This window comes from Pezoporus wallicus, unplaced genomic scaffold (assembly GCF_028554395.1).
Source record: "Pezoporus wallicus isolate ANWC-B61680 ecotype Strahan unplaced genomic scaffold, APGP_CSIRO_Pwel_v1 contig_1181, whole genome shotgun sequence".
In the NCBI taxonomy this organism is placed as follows: Eukaryota; Metazoa; Chordata; class Aves; order Psittaciformes; family Psittacidae; genus Pezoporus; species Pezoporus wallicus.
In genome coordinates, this window is record NW_026641428.1 from 2,479,371 (window position 1) to 2,493,954 (window position 14,584).

A 14,584-nucleotide genomic window follows, 5' to 3' on the forward strand; every position below is an offset into this window, starting at 1 on the left:
GATCCTTAGTACATGTGACCTTGTGTCTCTTGGTCCATGTCCATTCATTTTCATGTCTTCCTTAATGATTTTCATGTTGTATGTTACAATATGCTACAATCACAAGTTGCTGGGAAAAAATAAGGCAGTGATTACTAAGCATATGTCCCAAAAATGGAGACATCCAGTGGTTTAACATCTTTCAGCTGCAAGTATGAGAGCTCCTGCCTTGGCCTTAAAACTTCTAGTCACAAGAATATTTCCAAATATTATCGGGTGATGCTCTCTCAGCAAAACTGCTCCTCTCTCCATGTACATCTGTAGTTTTGATTTTATTCTTCTGGGTAGAATAAATAAAAATTATAACTAATAAGTTCATTTTTACTCTTTTTTATTAGCCCTCCTTTACTTATAAAGTCCTGAAATCTGAACTAGATCAAGATTTCACTGTGCTACATGGATTTCTAACGCTTCTTCAAAGAACTTGTGACGGTAAGTCATAGCACGCTTTTATTTGGGTCTGATGTTTCACCTGCACAATTACACTGACATTTCATTTGCTGCAATATGCTGATTTCCTAAACATTCTGGCTGCCATTCAAAAGCAGCAAGGGGATTGTAAGTGCTGTGGCATAACTAGTTGCATTCTGTTGGAAGACATCCATGATACAGGTTGCCTAAATTGTAAGTATTCTCATGCCCCTAAAAAAGTCTGTTTTCTCTGCATGTAAGGCATCTACAACAAAAAAGTACTGCTAACTTAGGTTTTCAGTTGCTAAAAACACTTAGTTCTTACTCAAGCAGAAGTGTTTTCTTGTTTGAACAATGAATAAACATGTCAAGTTCATCAACAAGTTTTTCTGGTAGAATTTAATAAAAGAGTATAAGAAAAAATTAGTCTCTAGATATACAATAGCAAGATTTAAAAATGTCTTACAATATATGTTTCAAGAAGAGGGAAAGTTTTGCTAAACAATATTGCCAGCTAGTAAATCTCGTTGAAGAGTTTCACAGTACTATGGTGTGTGTAGACATTTCAGTTAATTATCAAGCAAGCTCAGTTACACAGACAAGAAACCCCAGAATTCAAGCAAGGTATTTTAGTTTTAATCTCTGTTACATAAATCTGTATTTGCCTTCAGGAATTCACATAAAAGGGCAATGTACTTTTAACATATAGGACTAAAGAAGATACAGTATTATAGTTTTGTAGTCAAAACCAAAGAAATCAATAATGAAGGATGGGTATTTGAACTTTCTCCCAAGCCAGAATAATGGGATTTTATCAATTTGGTTGAAATAGTGAAATGCCATATAGACTTTTATTACCACAGATGGAGATTATGCTAGTTTTATGAAATAATTTTAGTCACCTCGGCAGGGAATACCAAGGTTTGAGAAAAAAAAACATGTAACCCCTTCCCACCCAAAGTACAAACAAGGAGATTCCTTTCACAGTGCAACCTCTTCACAGCAGTTACAAACCATCATGTTGTACAGGAATGCTTGAAACACAGGCTGTAAATATCACAATGGATCCAGACACTAGAATCCTGTGAGTTACAATTTTTAAGTCTGTCACTCAAGACACGGTGAAATCTAGAATGTAAACCCCAGTTAGGAACTAGAAAAAAACCCTACCTCTTCTATCTCACCATTTTCAAGTGAAAGATGAAACATCCGTTTGCAATCAGACCCTGAAACAGATCTTTTGAACTACCCCCACCTTTGGAATTAGCTCTTGATCAGAGGCAAGAACAAGGAGGAGAATGAAGTGATAATAATATATATTGTCAAGGGACTAAGATACTGGAGAGAAAACAGGAGAGAGAACATCAGTGAACAAAAGTTCATCAGTTCTCTTTGTGAATTTTTATTTACTAAAACATTCCTTGAAGGGTTTCAGCATTAAATTAACACTGTTATTTGTAATCAGTATCAGAAAAGTAATGAGACCTCTTAGAGATTATTGCACAAAAACCTGGCAGCAAACCATTAATAACCCTTTGAAATGCACATATAGATCAGTTTCTGAAACTGAGTTACAGAATGTCTTTAAAGTACAAAATAAATATATTGTTAAAGAATAGAAACTAAATACAATTAATTTTATTTAAATCAAGTCCAGCATAAAATATTTCAATATGGCAAATACCCCAGCACTTGCTGCATGCATCCATAATCTAGCTATTTCATCATGAGTGTGATCATATTTTATTCCCTCCCCAAAATATATAACCTTGACAAGTAATGCAAAATAGATAAAATATAACATGAAGCCTTTTCTTTTAATGTATATTCCCATTTTGGTATTTAATGCTTAATCTATAAATAGATGCTCTCAGACACAAGAATGCTTTGTAAATGTGTTATTGTGCTGTTTTAAGATTAAAATATTTTACATTAATAAGTCCAAAGCAGTTCATTCTTTAGTCATACTTCCAGCAACAACAACAAAAAATTCTTCTATTTCATTAAGTATCAAAACTGGAATTTGCATTTTATCAGTAAGTGACTATATGCTGATGACTACTTCAATACAGATCTAGTTCACAATAAGTATTGCTTATTTGAGTACTAGGTAAATACTATATACATGTACTCAAAGAGTAGAAGAGAAACATCATGTAGTGCTACTGTTAAGAAAAGTTCTTAAGTAGTACAAAAATTTCCAGTAATTTATATCCTGGGTTTTTTTTTGTGTGATACCAGGAAAAAATTAAAGGAGATTAAAAAAAAACCAAAACCAACAGACTACTTATACCAACTACTCTCAGCTGAAGACACAAAACCATCTCTTTTCTAAACAGAAACAAAATATTGCATATATTTAAGATTTTTCTACTATTGCAAATTTAATTTAACAAAGTAATATGGAGGCAGCATGTGGTAGATTTAAATTCATACAATCTGTTAAAGTAATACACAATTGAAAATCAATGATCTAAAATCCTTAGAATCCTTTAAATCTGTAATTTCAGCATAGTGCTACATATTGTTTGTCTTAAAGGCTAAAATTAGGAATTTTTGATTCTCATGTTAACATAAGCAAAGCTCATCTGCACCTTCTCTTAAATTTTTTTAGCAGCATAGTCAGCTTTATAGAGAGAAAAAGGCAAAATATTACCATAATTTACATATTCTAATAATCTTTCCAAGGCATTAAAGGACCCAGTTTGAAATTTCTATTACAATTGACAAAAATATATTAATATATACTTGCATTTACACTTTCAAAATTTTGTAGTTAATATTAAGTTGGCCTATGAAGCAATAGTAAAGTGCAAATTATTTGGTATAGTATCTAGTGATTAACTTTTGCTTCTGTGGAATATAAATGAGTAAGCCTGGCTCTTCCATTGACTGACATGGTGTTTGATGGAGGACCAACCTGGAGGCAGGGGGGAAAAAAAGAGGGGGGAAAAAAGTAAATAAATATTAACCCAACTTTTCAGATTCTTTTCTCTGTTGTATTTTACACAGTATTACTTCAAGGAAACAAACACTGTTACTTCAGTTAGTATTTTTCTCGTTGTAATAAAAGACCTTTTATAGGATTTCTGAACAAAGCACATATGCTATAGAAGTAGAAATATAAGAAATTACTTAAAACATATTTTATTCTCTTGAAAAAAATCTGTGTATAACTATTAAAAATACACATTTTTCTAGTCCTTCTCCAGACCTGATTGCAAAGAAATGTTTGAAAAAACATCACTAAACACTTTTATTAAATATTGAATAGAATGCAACACTTACAACTACCATTCCTTTATACCATGGTAATGTTTCTTTTATCAGGATCTCTTGGTTTAAGAAGCAAACTATACAAATTTTAGAATAGATAGCAAAGATCTGATTTTTAGGAGAGCTGCATAAATCAGCAACTCCAACTGGAGCTACTGTGAGCTGTGAGTACTCCACGGCCATGAGAACTGCATACCGCAGCGCACACATTACTAAATACAATGAGAACACTCTGAAGAGAAAAAAATGGTTAAAAAGAAACCTCACTTGACCCATTTTAGGTTAGTAATTACTGAGGACCCTATTGAAAAGGCCAGCAACACAAAAGGCTACAGATCTCAGCATTTCTCAGCATTGCATATTCACAACATATTAAGTAAAATGGGGGAGAAGAAAGAATTTGGTTCATCATGCCAGCATTTTATTTTTTAATGATTCTCTCACAGAGCTGAAGAAAGGGTGAGTATGGTAAGAGGCAAAAAGAGAAGTATGCACCTGACAGACCTCTGTCACAATTCAAATGGATCAGTTATACTCCCTTTTACTTAGTGCAGCATGAGAGTGGCAGCTATAAAGTAAATGCATTTAAAAGACCCTTTCAATATTGGAAATCACTTTCAGGTGCTAATAAGTTATTGTTACAAAATGCTTCATTCCTCTGTCCTACTACTACCAGTTCTCCATGTTAAACGTCAAATGAGACCGTGTTTTCGTAAGATTTTCCATAGGCAAAAACCCCCTCTCTTTTTGCCGTCAGACACACCTGTACTAGGTATGTCTGCAGAAAAGAATTAATAACCACTTAAGTTTTTTGTTGTTTTCTTTCTAGCAGAAATAGACTTCATGAATTTTGAAAAGCACGTTATGAATTTAATATTGTAGTTATAAGCTACATTGCAGCAGCCATGCAGAAGCATATTTGCCATGGAATCATAAAAAAAAGTTCACACACGATGCAAAATACATAAAGCTCAGTATTATTCAAAATGTAATTATGCACCTGAGGTGGGGGTGGGGGAACCCGCCTTAATAAAAACATTCAAACTAAATCCAAATGGTATTTCTGGTAGAACAGATAGAGTTGACCTCTAAGAAACTGAACAATACAGCATTTTCTTAATCTTATCCTGTTTTTAAAATGGCTGTCGTTAGTGACATGTAGTTAGAAGCATTACTACGGTGTGTTATGTACCACTTGTACTGACTTTGAGGTCAAAAACTACTTGAGCATGCTTGTAAACCTTCCTGAGAAACTGAATCTTTCCATTCAGGGTAGAAATGATGGGAGGTCTACAAGCCTCAGAGAGGCTGTTGTAGTGCCACACAAACAAAACCTTACATATGAAATAGATTGCTCTAGTATTTGACCATTCACTGACAGATTTTGACCCCAGAGAGTCAAAGACTTCCATAAAAACAAAAAGACCCACCAACCCTCACATCCACCCACCATGTATCATTTGTTTCTTTCAAGTGGGAAAGGGAAGAGAAACAAAAACTACTGACTTTGTTTCACCTTCTGCAATGAGAAATTCTCAATACAGAAGGAAAAACACAAATGCCTGTCAAGAAAGCTGTGCGCGAGACCATCATTAAACTGTCTGGTTACAAATTTAAAATATAGATTTCTAAAGAGTGCAATGTTTTACCCAATGTGAGAAGTATAGGTGAACTTTGGGTGACAGAAAAGAGAAAAATTAAGCCACAATTTTAACCTGAGGGGCTGGGGGAAGATGGTCCTACCATGACTGTTGATAAAACATTGAGAAGTATCTTACTAATGATACCAAACAGCAGTAGGAGGCCTGAAGTACATTTAAGAAGAATTAAGGACCTGATAGAGTCTAATAAAAAATACAGTCTTCACAACTTTTCTGTGTTATCTGCCTACATAACATTGCAGCTACTTCAGGTCTAAGGCGAAGCATGTGCCTAAAACTGTACCACTTCAAACCATACAAACAGCAATAATTGAATATGTTCCTGATTTTATGAAAGAGATACTTGATTGATAACTTAAAAGATTTTTGACTAATTTCAGGAAGATTTCTAATTGGGTTTGTACTGTTTAAAAATACGGACATAAAAAGCTTGTGTGTGCATTCACCAGTTAATTCTGCAAAACTAAAGTCTCTTCCCCTACCTCCCTTCATATTGTTAAGAGACCTCCTAGTAGCACTTTGTGCTAAAGCTAACTGCTTCTAGTGTCAGGCATTTGAATCTTTGGTAATTTGAAGGAAGTTCCATGAATTCATTGTTATGGATGCAATGATGAAAACTCACCCTTTTCAATTTGGCAGCAGCTTCTCCAGAGCGGATTGCAGCCAGCAAGCTCTGGTGGATCTGTTCTGGGTCAGAGCTCTGGAATGTCATCACGGTTTGTCTCTTAGTGACAGGGGGTGGATGGTCAGTGGAAGCACCTGACTGTGCCTGACTCTTCTGCTCACTATTCACATTGCTGTTTTTCTATAAAGGGAGGAAGTGGGAGGAAAAACAAAACAAAACTCTTTAATCTCAATTATTTATAAATGGCAAACTAACTCAACCTGGCACAAGGTTGTGCATCAAACTGCCACCGTTCTAGTGTTTCATTCACAATTTCAGAGATAAGCCTCATTTCCCCTACAGCATAGAGTTTCCCCCTCAGATAATTATGCCAGCGAAACTGTATACCCCATTCAAGTGTGTGTGTGTGCCATGATCACCTGAAGCCAAACTGATCACACTACTCAGAATTATATTTAAGAAGAAGGGGATGCTAATTATGGCCAGAAATTGTTATTTCCAGTAATCTGAATGAGGTTGTTTTCACTTTAAGATTCCCCGTATACCTGTATTTCAATATGATGCTGTGCTACTGCTAGATTACTACAAGTGCTTACACTGTATTAACACAATACTTTCTGATCATGGAGCAGTTCAGAGACTATCTTCTAGACTAGTCACACTAGATGCCAGTGGATCAACATTCAAGCAACAGTAGAAATAAAGTTTACCTTATCCATTACACTATTTTGTGACTCCCCTGTTATGGTCTGCAAGGAAGGGGTTTGCACTTGAGGTACGGAGGTAGCTGATAATTCAGCTGCCGAAGCAGCAGAGGAGAGTTCAACAGGAAATTCCTCTCTCAGTGCCTGGCTAGTGATCGTACGTGTCTTATTGAATGATTGTGACCTTCTGACTGCAGATGAGACAGCAAGAGCAAAGGGGGATGGTCTTGAACTGGAGTATGGCTTTGGAACTGCAAAAGTTCTTAGAGTTCTTAGGTTCAATGGTGCTGGTGGACAGGAGGGAAAAGTTGAAGGTTTACTGCTTTTAACAGGAGAAATGGAGGATTCAATTTTTTTTCCATCATCATCATTTTCTTCATCTGCTGGAGGAGAGGGAGTACTTGTCTTGTGTAACGGTGAAGTTGGATCAGCTGATGAGATTTTTTTCCCCATCTCTGTATTCTTAGCTTCATTTTGAATGGAATTAGAAGCACAAATGGTACTTCTGGCAATTGCAGATGTCACATAATGACTTGAAGCTCTTCGCTGCATCTGCAGATAAAAAGAACTAGGCTTTGTTGTAGGACTTAATGCATTTGACTTATTCTGTGTCTCAGAAGAAGCATTTGTATTATCCAAGCTTAGCGTCAGTGGGACATGGTGTTTGGAAGACTCTGTTTCTGTCCGATTGCTCACAGCAGCGATCTCAGCTCCAGACACGACAGCATGTTCAGAAATGCTGTTTGCTCTGTGCAGCAGATCATTTGCTGCTGCAGGTGCATTTTGTGAACCAACCTGTAAATGACCCACACTTTTTGGAAGATGAGGAATTTCAGCCTGCACCATGAATTCTTTGGGGTCTTCATGTTTCAGAGAGTTTTCCAAAGTAGATTCCTCTTGATCCTTATGATCGGGTGGAATTTCTGATTCCCAGCTCTTCATTATTTCTAAGGATTTTGGAGGCACTATTTTATAAGTAGTCATCCCAATTTTTGGTATGTAATCCCTTGTAATTTCATTAGCAGGTTTGGGTTTAGGCTTGGCATCCTGTCTATAAAGAGGGTGACCTTTTATAGGAGAGTCATCTGAAATTTTTGCTGTTGTTTCTGGTGAAACAAAATTACTGCCATTTATACAAATGTGACTGTGATCTTTAATGGCAATTACTTTTTCATGGGTAGCTTCTTGTCTCTCAAGATTTTGTTCTGTTGAATTATCTTCATCCCCTTGCATTCCACGAATCACTTGAAGAAGGGGGCTGTTTGCATCTCTACTGTGTTTAGGGACCAGTCCTCTGAATGTGGATGATTCACAAACCTGAGGAACAATAATTTCTTTCTGAGTAGTCCTTCCCAAATTGCTATCCAACGGACCTGTCTGGATTGCAACATCCTGAGTTTTTACTGTGTCCAAGCTGGTTTGATGTGTTTTCTCATCTTGCTTTTCTGGAATCATTTGAGGATAATTCCTATGACTTACAGAGACATAATTTTTACATGTCTGGCAGTTTGATAGTCTGTCGACTTCGAGCTTGTTATTTTCTCTGAAATCTACTGTTTTAATTTCAGCTGACTGAAGTTCTTTAGCTTCTTCTGTTGTTGGAAAGAGTTCTGTATCACTGTGGTCTTTAAGAGAGATTCCAAAATTAACACAAATGCCAAAAAAGATTCAAACTTCCCCCTTACACCATGAAGCCCCCCATCCAGTGCATTTAAGTACAAGGACTGGCACCTCACTGATATTAAAGTTTTCCTTAACACTTACTTTTAAAGACTATTTAAAGATATCTTTGACTAATAATGCCAAATAATAGTATTCCAACTTGAGTATTTTTCTTTAATTATCAGACAACTGGTGCCATGCATCAATTTGACAGAAAAATCTATTCTAGAATCATTTAAAAAGTGCTAAATGAATTTCAGTTGGTTATATGGGCATCAGCGACTCAAGAGCTCAAGGACTATTCTATATTAAGTTAGATGCTATTTTTATTTAGTTCCACACTTTTGTGGCTTCTGTCCTTTAGTTTTAACATTACAAATGTTATTTGTCAACTATTGTACAAGGGACCAATTTGAAAACACATGGACAAAAGCAATTTTCTAGCTCTATTTTTCCAACTGTTTTTAGCAGGTATGAAAATTCAATTCTTTACTCCTGGACTAAACACATAGCCCTCTCCAAAACACTGGAATCAGTTTGGATCAAATTGGTTTGAATACAATATTCAAAGGAAAAAATATTCTTAAGGAATAATCATATTTTGAGGAAAAAAAAAATTCCTGTTTTAAGTATGCTGTAAAATGGCAGTTAAAACTTGTATCTCGTATAAACAAGACTCATGCAGTATGCTGTTATGATTTATAAACAGAGATGTGCTGAACATAAAAGACTATGGAAGGCCTAATATATATAAATCTGAAAATCAGTGTCACAAAAGGGAAAAATAAATTAGTAAGCTCACTAAATCGACAGAAAAATTTATGATCCATTAGATGCACAGGATGTCGTCATTTCTTTTGAAATCAGCATGTCACTTTGTTCTGTTTCTGCTTGAAAATATTTGCATTTCCATGCAGAAAAGTCATACTAACTTTGTAAGCACAGAACAACTGATTGCTTCTCCTTCCCCTCTGCAGTGCCCATGTCACACCATGGGGCAGGACAATCTTTGTGTCCAGCCTTCCCTCTCCTCAGCAGTGCTCCACCCACAGTGCCGTACAACAGCACAATGAAACTTTGACTACTGCTATAATAAAAAATTATTAAAACCAAAACCCCTGAAACCCCAAAACTGCTGTCAATGCTTGTCACCACATCACAGAGATGTGATACACTGCAGCTAGAGAGAGTATGAAGAAAATAATCTGATGATAGCAATTCAGGAGTTGACTGATTTGTCATTTTTCTCAAACGAATAGAAAAGCTCTCTTCAACCTTACTCTGAAGTACTAAAAATGAGTGGGAACTACTTACCATCAGTTTTATTTTGATCCAAAATTCTAAGCTTCCTGTCTTTTTCAAACGCAGCTTGCTCACTGCTTATCATAGTCTGTAGTCCTCTGCAAAGCACAACAGTACATTAAATATGCTGGTATCATTCATTTCAGTAAACACAAGTAACGGTGCAAGAGAACTGGCAATATCCTCCAAACACAGATGGACAAAATAGAATCATTCTGCCAAACACTGGAGTACTCAAGGGAATAGATTTATTTATTTTTTTTTAACAAGAGGAAATTCTGCTATGATATTTTACCAAAATTCAGCTTCACACTCTTCTGTGTAAGCAGATGATTGGTTTCCTTTTCTCTCCTCCCCCTCCTTTTGTTTATTTGTGCAGTTTGAACAAGCCCCTTTCCAGAAACAACTAAGTTTCAGTGATGCCACAACAGTTTATCATTCATATAACAGTAGTGTTCTATGAAGTGTTTTAAAACATTTCCTTGACTTTGTCCCCAACACAATATACAGGAAGCTGTATGAGATGCTGACTGCATGTGAACACATGAACTCTGCGGTACAGACTTTTCAAAATAATAATAAAAAAATTGTCTGTCCCTTTCGAGAAATCCCTTGAGAACAACAAAGAAACCTGCATCTAACATATTACTTGCATACTAAATGTTTTGCAAATGCATATAATTTATGTCCTTAGATCACGGTGGGCAAGAGAACTGCACAAATGCTGAATAAACTCCTCATCTTTTATTGAGGAAATTTTAATTCCTTGCCTTAAAAAGGTAAATGAAAAAGGCAAAAATATTTAAAATTTCTCTTTAAAAATATTATTAGAACTTCAAGCTTACATCTTTGCTATTTTTATTTTCTGTAGTTACAAATACTGGCATTATGAAGATTCCAATTCATTTGCTACATCAAATGTATTAGCTGTCAGGAGCCAGTGCCTTGAGCTAAAACATCTGCTTTGAATCATTTGAGTGTAAAACTTCCTCAATAACCACCCATCCTCGTGTTGCTTGTACAGTCCAAAAATATACCATAAGTATCCAATAAACCACTAAACAGGAGCACAGACTCCTAAAATTATTGCTGGAAGAAAGTTAAATCTCAGTCCTGCACTCTGTACTCTTGCTTATCTCACAGGGACTGAGGGACTGAACTACAAGTTCTTACAATGGGTTGAGCTGTGGGGTTTTTGGAATTTTTTTTTCTTTTTTTTAAAGGGGGGAGGGGAGGAAACCACAGAATACCCCAGAGTACCATTATAGAATATACAGTGGTTTTGACTGGACTATTACACATATCTGTGGTTTGATTAAAAACCACTTCTTCAAAGTAACTAGATCTTTTATATAAGATCTCACTTATCAAAAGGGCTCCAGAAATAGAATGTCAGAGAAATACTAGCCCTCATTCTGGAATTCCCATGATATTTCAGGAAAGAAAGGATTGCCAAACTCTGAAGTTAGAGGGCAGCGCATGCTGGATAATACCAGGATTATAGGCCATGAAAGGCTACCACAAGTCAGTAGGGGAAAAAAGAAACATTCCTTAGCCAATTGGCCAAACCAACCCATTAACGCAGTAACACCGGACTGATAATTTGCAAGTTCAAGAAAACTTAAAAACAGCTCATGGCTGATCCTCCTCCTTGCAGATCCCCAAAGAGCAGACACACCCAAGCAACTGGCACAGTATTTGTCAGGACAGAGCATCAAAGATTTTTGCAAAGCCCCATTTGGCTTTGGACTGACAAAAAAGACCCTTGAAATACAAGTCAAAGTTCTCCCTACTACTTTGAAAGTTCTTGGCTACTAGGGCAGTCATTTTGGCTTCAGTGCAATAATTGAAATAGTTTTGGGGAACAGTAGCCAGTTTAGTTGCCCCAGGGAACAGAGAAATAGTGAATTACATTAACACAATGCGACTTCTTTGGACAATCAACATTTATTTCAAGCAGGCTCTAACTCATGTTGGAAACCTGCTAAGTCAGGTAGTTTAACAAACATGCTGAAGGGTAAAGGTACAGCATCACCAGAAGGGGAAAAAAAAGCGGTTAAGGATACTAATGTGTTTATTCTTTAAAAGGGCAGAATTAACTTGTTTTCTGAGAGCAGATGGATCGATACAGGTCAAGACAACCTGCTAACGCAGAAGCAAAAGACAGAAGAAAAATTCAAACCAAACCAAACATGCAAGGAATAGGCAACTGTGCCCAGAACAGAAGTGGCCAATCTACCTGTTTTTCCCCAAATGCAAGAATGAATTTGTAAATTTTCATTTAATTAATCAATCCAGGTTTTTTTTTTGGTAGCACTTTGCTCTAGTAAATAAGCTGGGTATTTCAGAGCCAGGTTCAGCCTTCCTGGGATCCAGCTGTTTGAGTAGTTAGGAAAGGAAGGCTTAAACTGAATAGCCTGCAGAACACTTGTCATTTTTGTTGAAAAACTACATGAATTACTGTGTACAGAAGAGTGCTACAAATGAAAGTTAAGCATATTAAGCTCATTCCTCTCTCACAATCCTCTATTCTGTGCTCCACAATGAAGCAGCACTCCACTTTTTTTTTGCCTCCCCCATTCCCTCCCTAATGCTCCTTTCTTTGTCACAAAACGTACTTACTTGCCATCTGTGCTCATATTTTCTTGTTTTTCTTCCTTGAAGCTTTGTGATTTGTCTACAGAAACACTGCCAGGAACTGGAGCTGATGAAGCAGGATCATTTTGTTCAGTTTCCAGTGGTACCTCAGCAGAGCTGAAGGCTGCAGTAACCTCTCCTATCCCAGGAGAGGCATTTGTACTTTCACTGTCCTCTCTCTGTTGCACACTCCTCTCTTCCCTTTCATCAATTTCTTCTAAGCTGTATTCTGGGTTCCTTACACCTACACTCAGAAAGGAAAAAGAAAAAAAGAGAAAAAACCCCAACAAAATATGAAACCACCCACAGCTCGCAATGCACAGTAGAGATACAAAGGGGCTGGGGAAGTTCACCTAAACAGTTTGAAGAAGAGTAACTGAGACTTCTTTTTATAATTCAAGTAAAATAAAATAAGTAAACCAAACTAATTCAGAGGTTTAACACCACAGTATTTTCTGGTTCCTTCCAATTCTCTCTTTTTTACAGGTGAGAATACACTCACTGCCATGCCATGCTAGTGTCCACCTGTTTCTGAATCTGAAACTACTGTATAACATTTTCCTGTTTAACTCAAGTACTGGATTAGGAGAGATCAAAATATATCTAACAATATTATAATCCCAAATTTCATGGAGGCAGACGGTTTATTTTACCCAGATTTCTAAATACTTCCCTTAGGTCTCCAGTGAGGTTTAACATACAAGGTTCCTTCATACCAGAGTAGGTATGTTAGAGAACTAAAGAACAAACTGAATCTCAGTTTTGCTTATGGTTTGAACAAGTTTGATCTCCGCTATCAAAGATTTCCCATAATTATCCAAAGTGTATTAAAACAGTTGGAAGTGTCTTGTGCAGTTCCCTGTGCTACAGTAGAAATGCACAAAGAAAGAACATAGAAAAGTGTGAAACCACAAAAAAAAAGATTTTTTTCAGATATAGCATAGTTAAAATAAATGATTCAGCTACTGGATTAGCACACACGGAAGTCAGCGTACCTGAAGTTAAACTAATAAATCCACCTATTTTAATTTCCAGAGGAATTAGCCATCTCTAGCTTTTCTTCCCTGACAGTAATCTTCCTACAAGATGATGATTCACATTTTTCAAATATTAATAAAGTAGACCATACAATTAACCTCTTGGCTTTGCAACCTGCATTCTGTAACACACAGAAGATAGTAATTCCATCTATAAAGTACAATACAGTGCCACAGAAGGCTACTGGCACCAACTGAGCCATACAAGCAGTGCGCCTTGTGTGACCTGACCAGGGTATTCCTGTCAGCTTTGCATGAACCAGTACCTGTTAGGGACAAGCCTTGCACTTGGGCAATTAGGTTTCAGTCTTTTCTCACTTGTACCACTAAATTTCCAAATGTAAACCGAGACTACCAACGAAAGCAAAACAGTGGCTTAAAGCAAGTAATACTGGAAAGCAGTAGATCCTAGAGGACAGAAAATCTTAGACTGACTTTTTATTTCCACAGACTGGTGTGCTACAATGCTTCCAGTACTTCTAGAAAAGTACACTTACAGAAATATAACAAAGGACTGTATATACTGGAGAAAGTGTCCATATAGAACCTGATTTTTCCAATAGGGACGTTAGTTAAGAGTTCAGTAATACCAAAGTTACTCATTCACAGGTACAGGGCAACTACAAAAGCCAAACTTTTTACTACTTAATTGTAGTTTTTTGTTTTGCACTCCTCTAAGACTCCTTAAGAATTTGCTATTAGTAAGGACCTTCTACTCCTTTCCACCTGCCCTCTTCCACTGCCAAACCCTTCCATCTTCAGGTAGCTAAACGTAATGCCAATAGCTTTATACTCTGGGAGATGATTTTAGTAACAAAAGTATGATTTTATGTGTGCAAAGATAAATATATGCCACAAGGCACAAAGAAAGCATGACAGAATGTGAGCAAACAACAAACTTGCTTTGACTGTCCCAAAGCCCATAACCAGGTCTCAAGAACACTGTCTTCTTCACCAGTGAGAACTATTCTGCCATGGGCCTGAGCCATCATCAGCAACAGAAACAACAACTAGGTACCTTCAGTCTAAATACTCTGTGGAAGCCTGAATTATGCAACAAAGCACAGCCAGGACTTCTGACAAAACAAATGGAAGCATTCTGGAGTTGCTGTGGCTTTGTGCCCAGGCACTGCTGTCATCTCTTTCCTCTGGAGAGAAGTGTAACAAAGACCGAGTTGTATCTGTATTGGTGGGATGGAAACTTAGCTTGGGCTGGTAGGAGACATTCCT

The 14,584-nt window shown here is 36.7% G+C and overlaps 1 protein-coding gene across 5 annotated transcripts in view; it reads right to left on the minus strand.

Moving 5' to 3' along the window:
* Positions 1-2,066: 2,066 nt before the first annotated feature.
* The window catches only part of COBLL1 (cordon-bleu WH2 repeat protein like 1), an 88,938-nt gene continuing 76,420 nt past the window's right edge, over positions 2,067-14,584 (minus strand). For all 5 annotated transcript variants that reach the window (XM_057423827.1, XM_057423826.1, XM_057423828.1 and 2 more), the window contains 5 exons: positions 12,303-12,561; positions 9,693-9,778; positions 6,723-8,341; positions 6,010-6,192; positions 2,067-3,370 (listed from right to left, as the gene is read on the minus strand). In XM_057423827.1, coding sequence (XP_057279810.1) covers positions 3,284-3,370; positions 6,010-6,192; positions 6,723-8,341; positions 9,693-9,778; positions 12,303-12,561 — 2,234 coding nt within the window. In that variant the 3' untranslated portion in view covers positions 2,067-3,283. The remainder of the gene's footprint in view (positions 3,371-6,009; positions 6,193-6,722; positions 8,342-9,692; positions 9,779-12,302; positions 12,562-14,584) is intronic.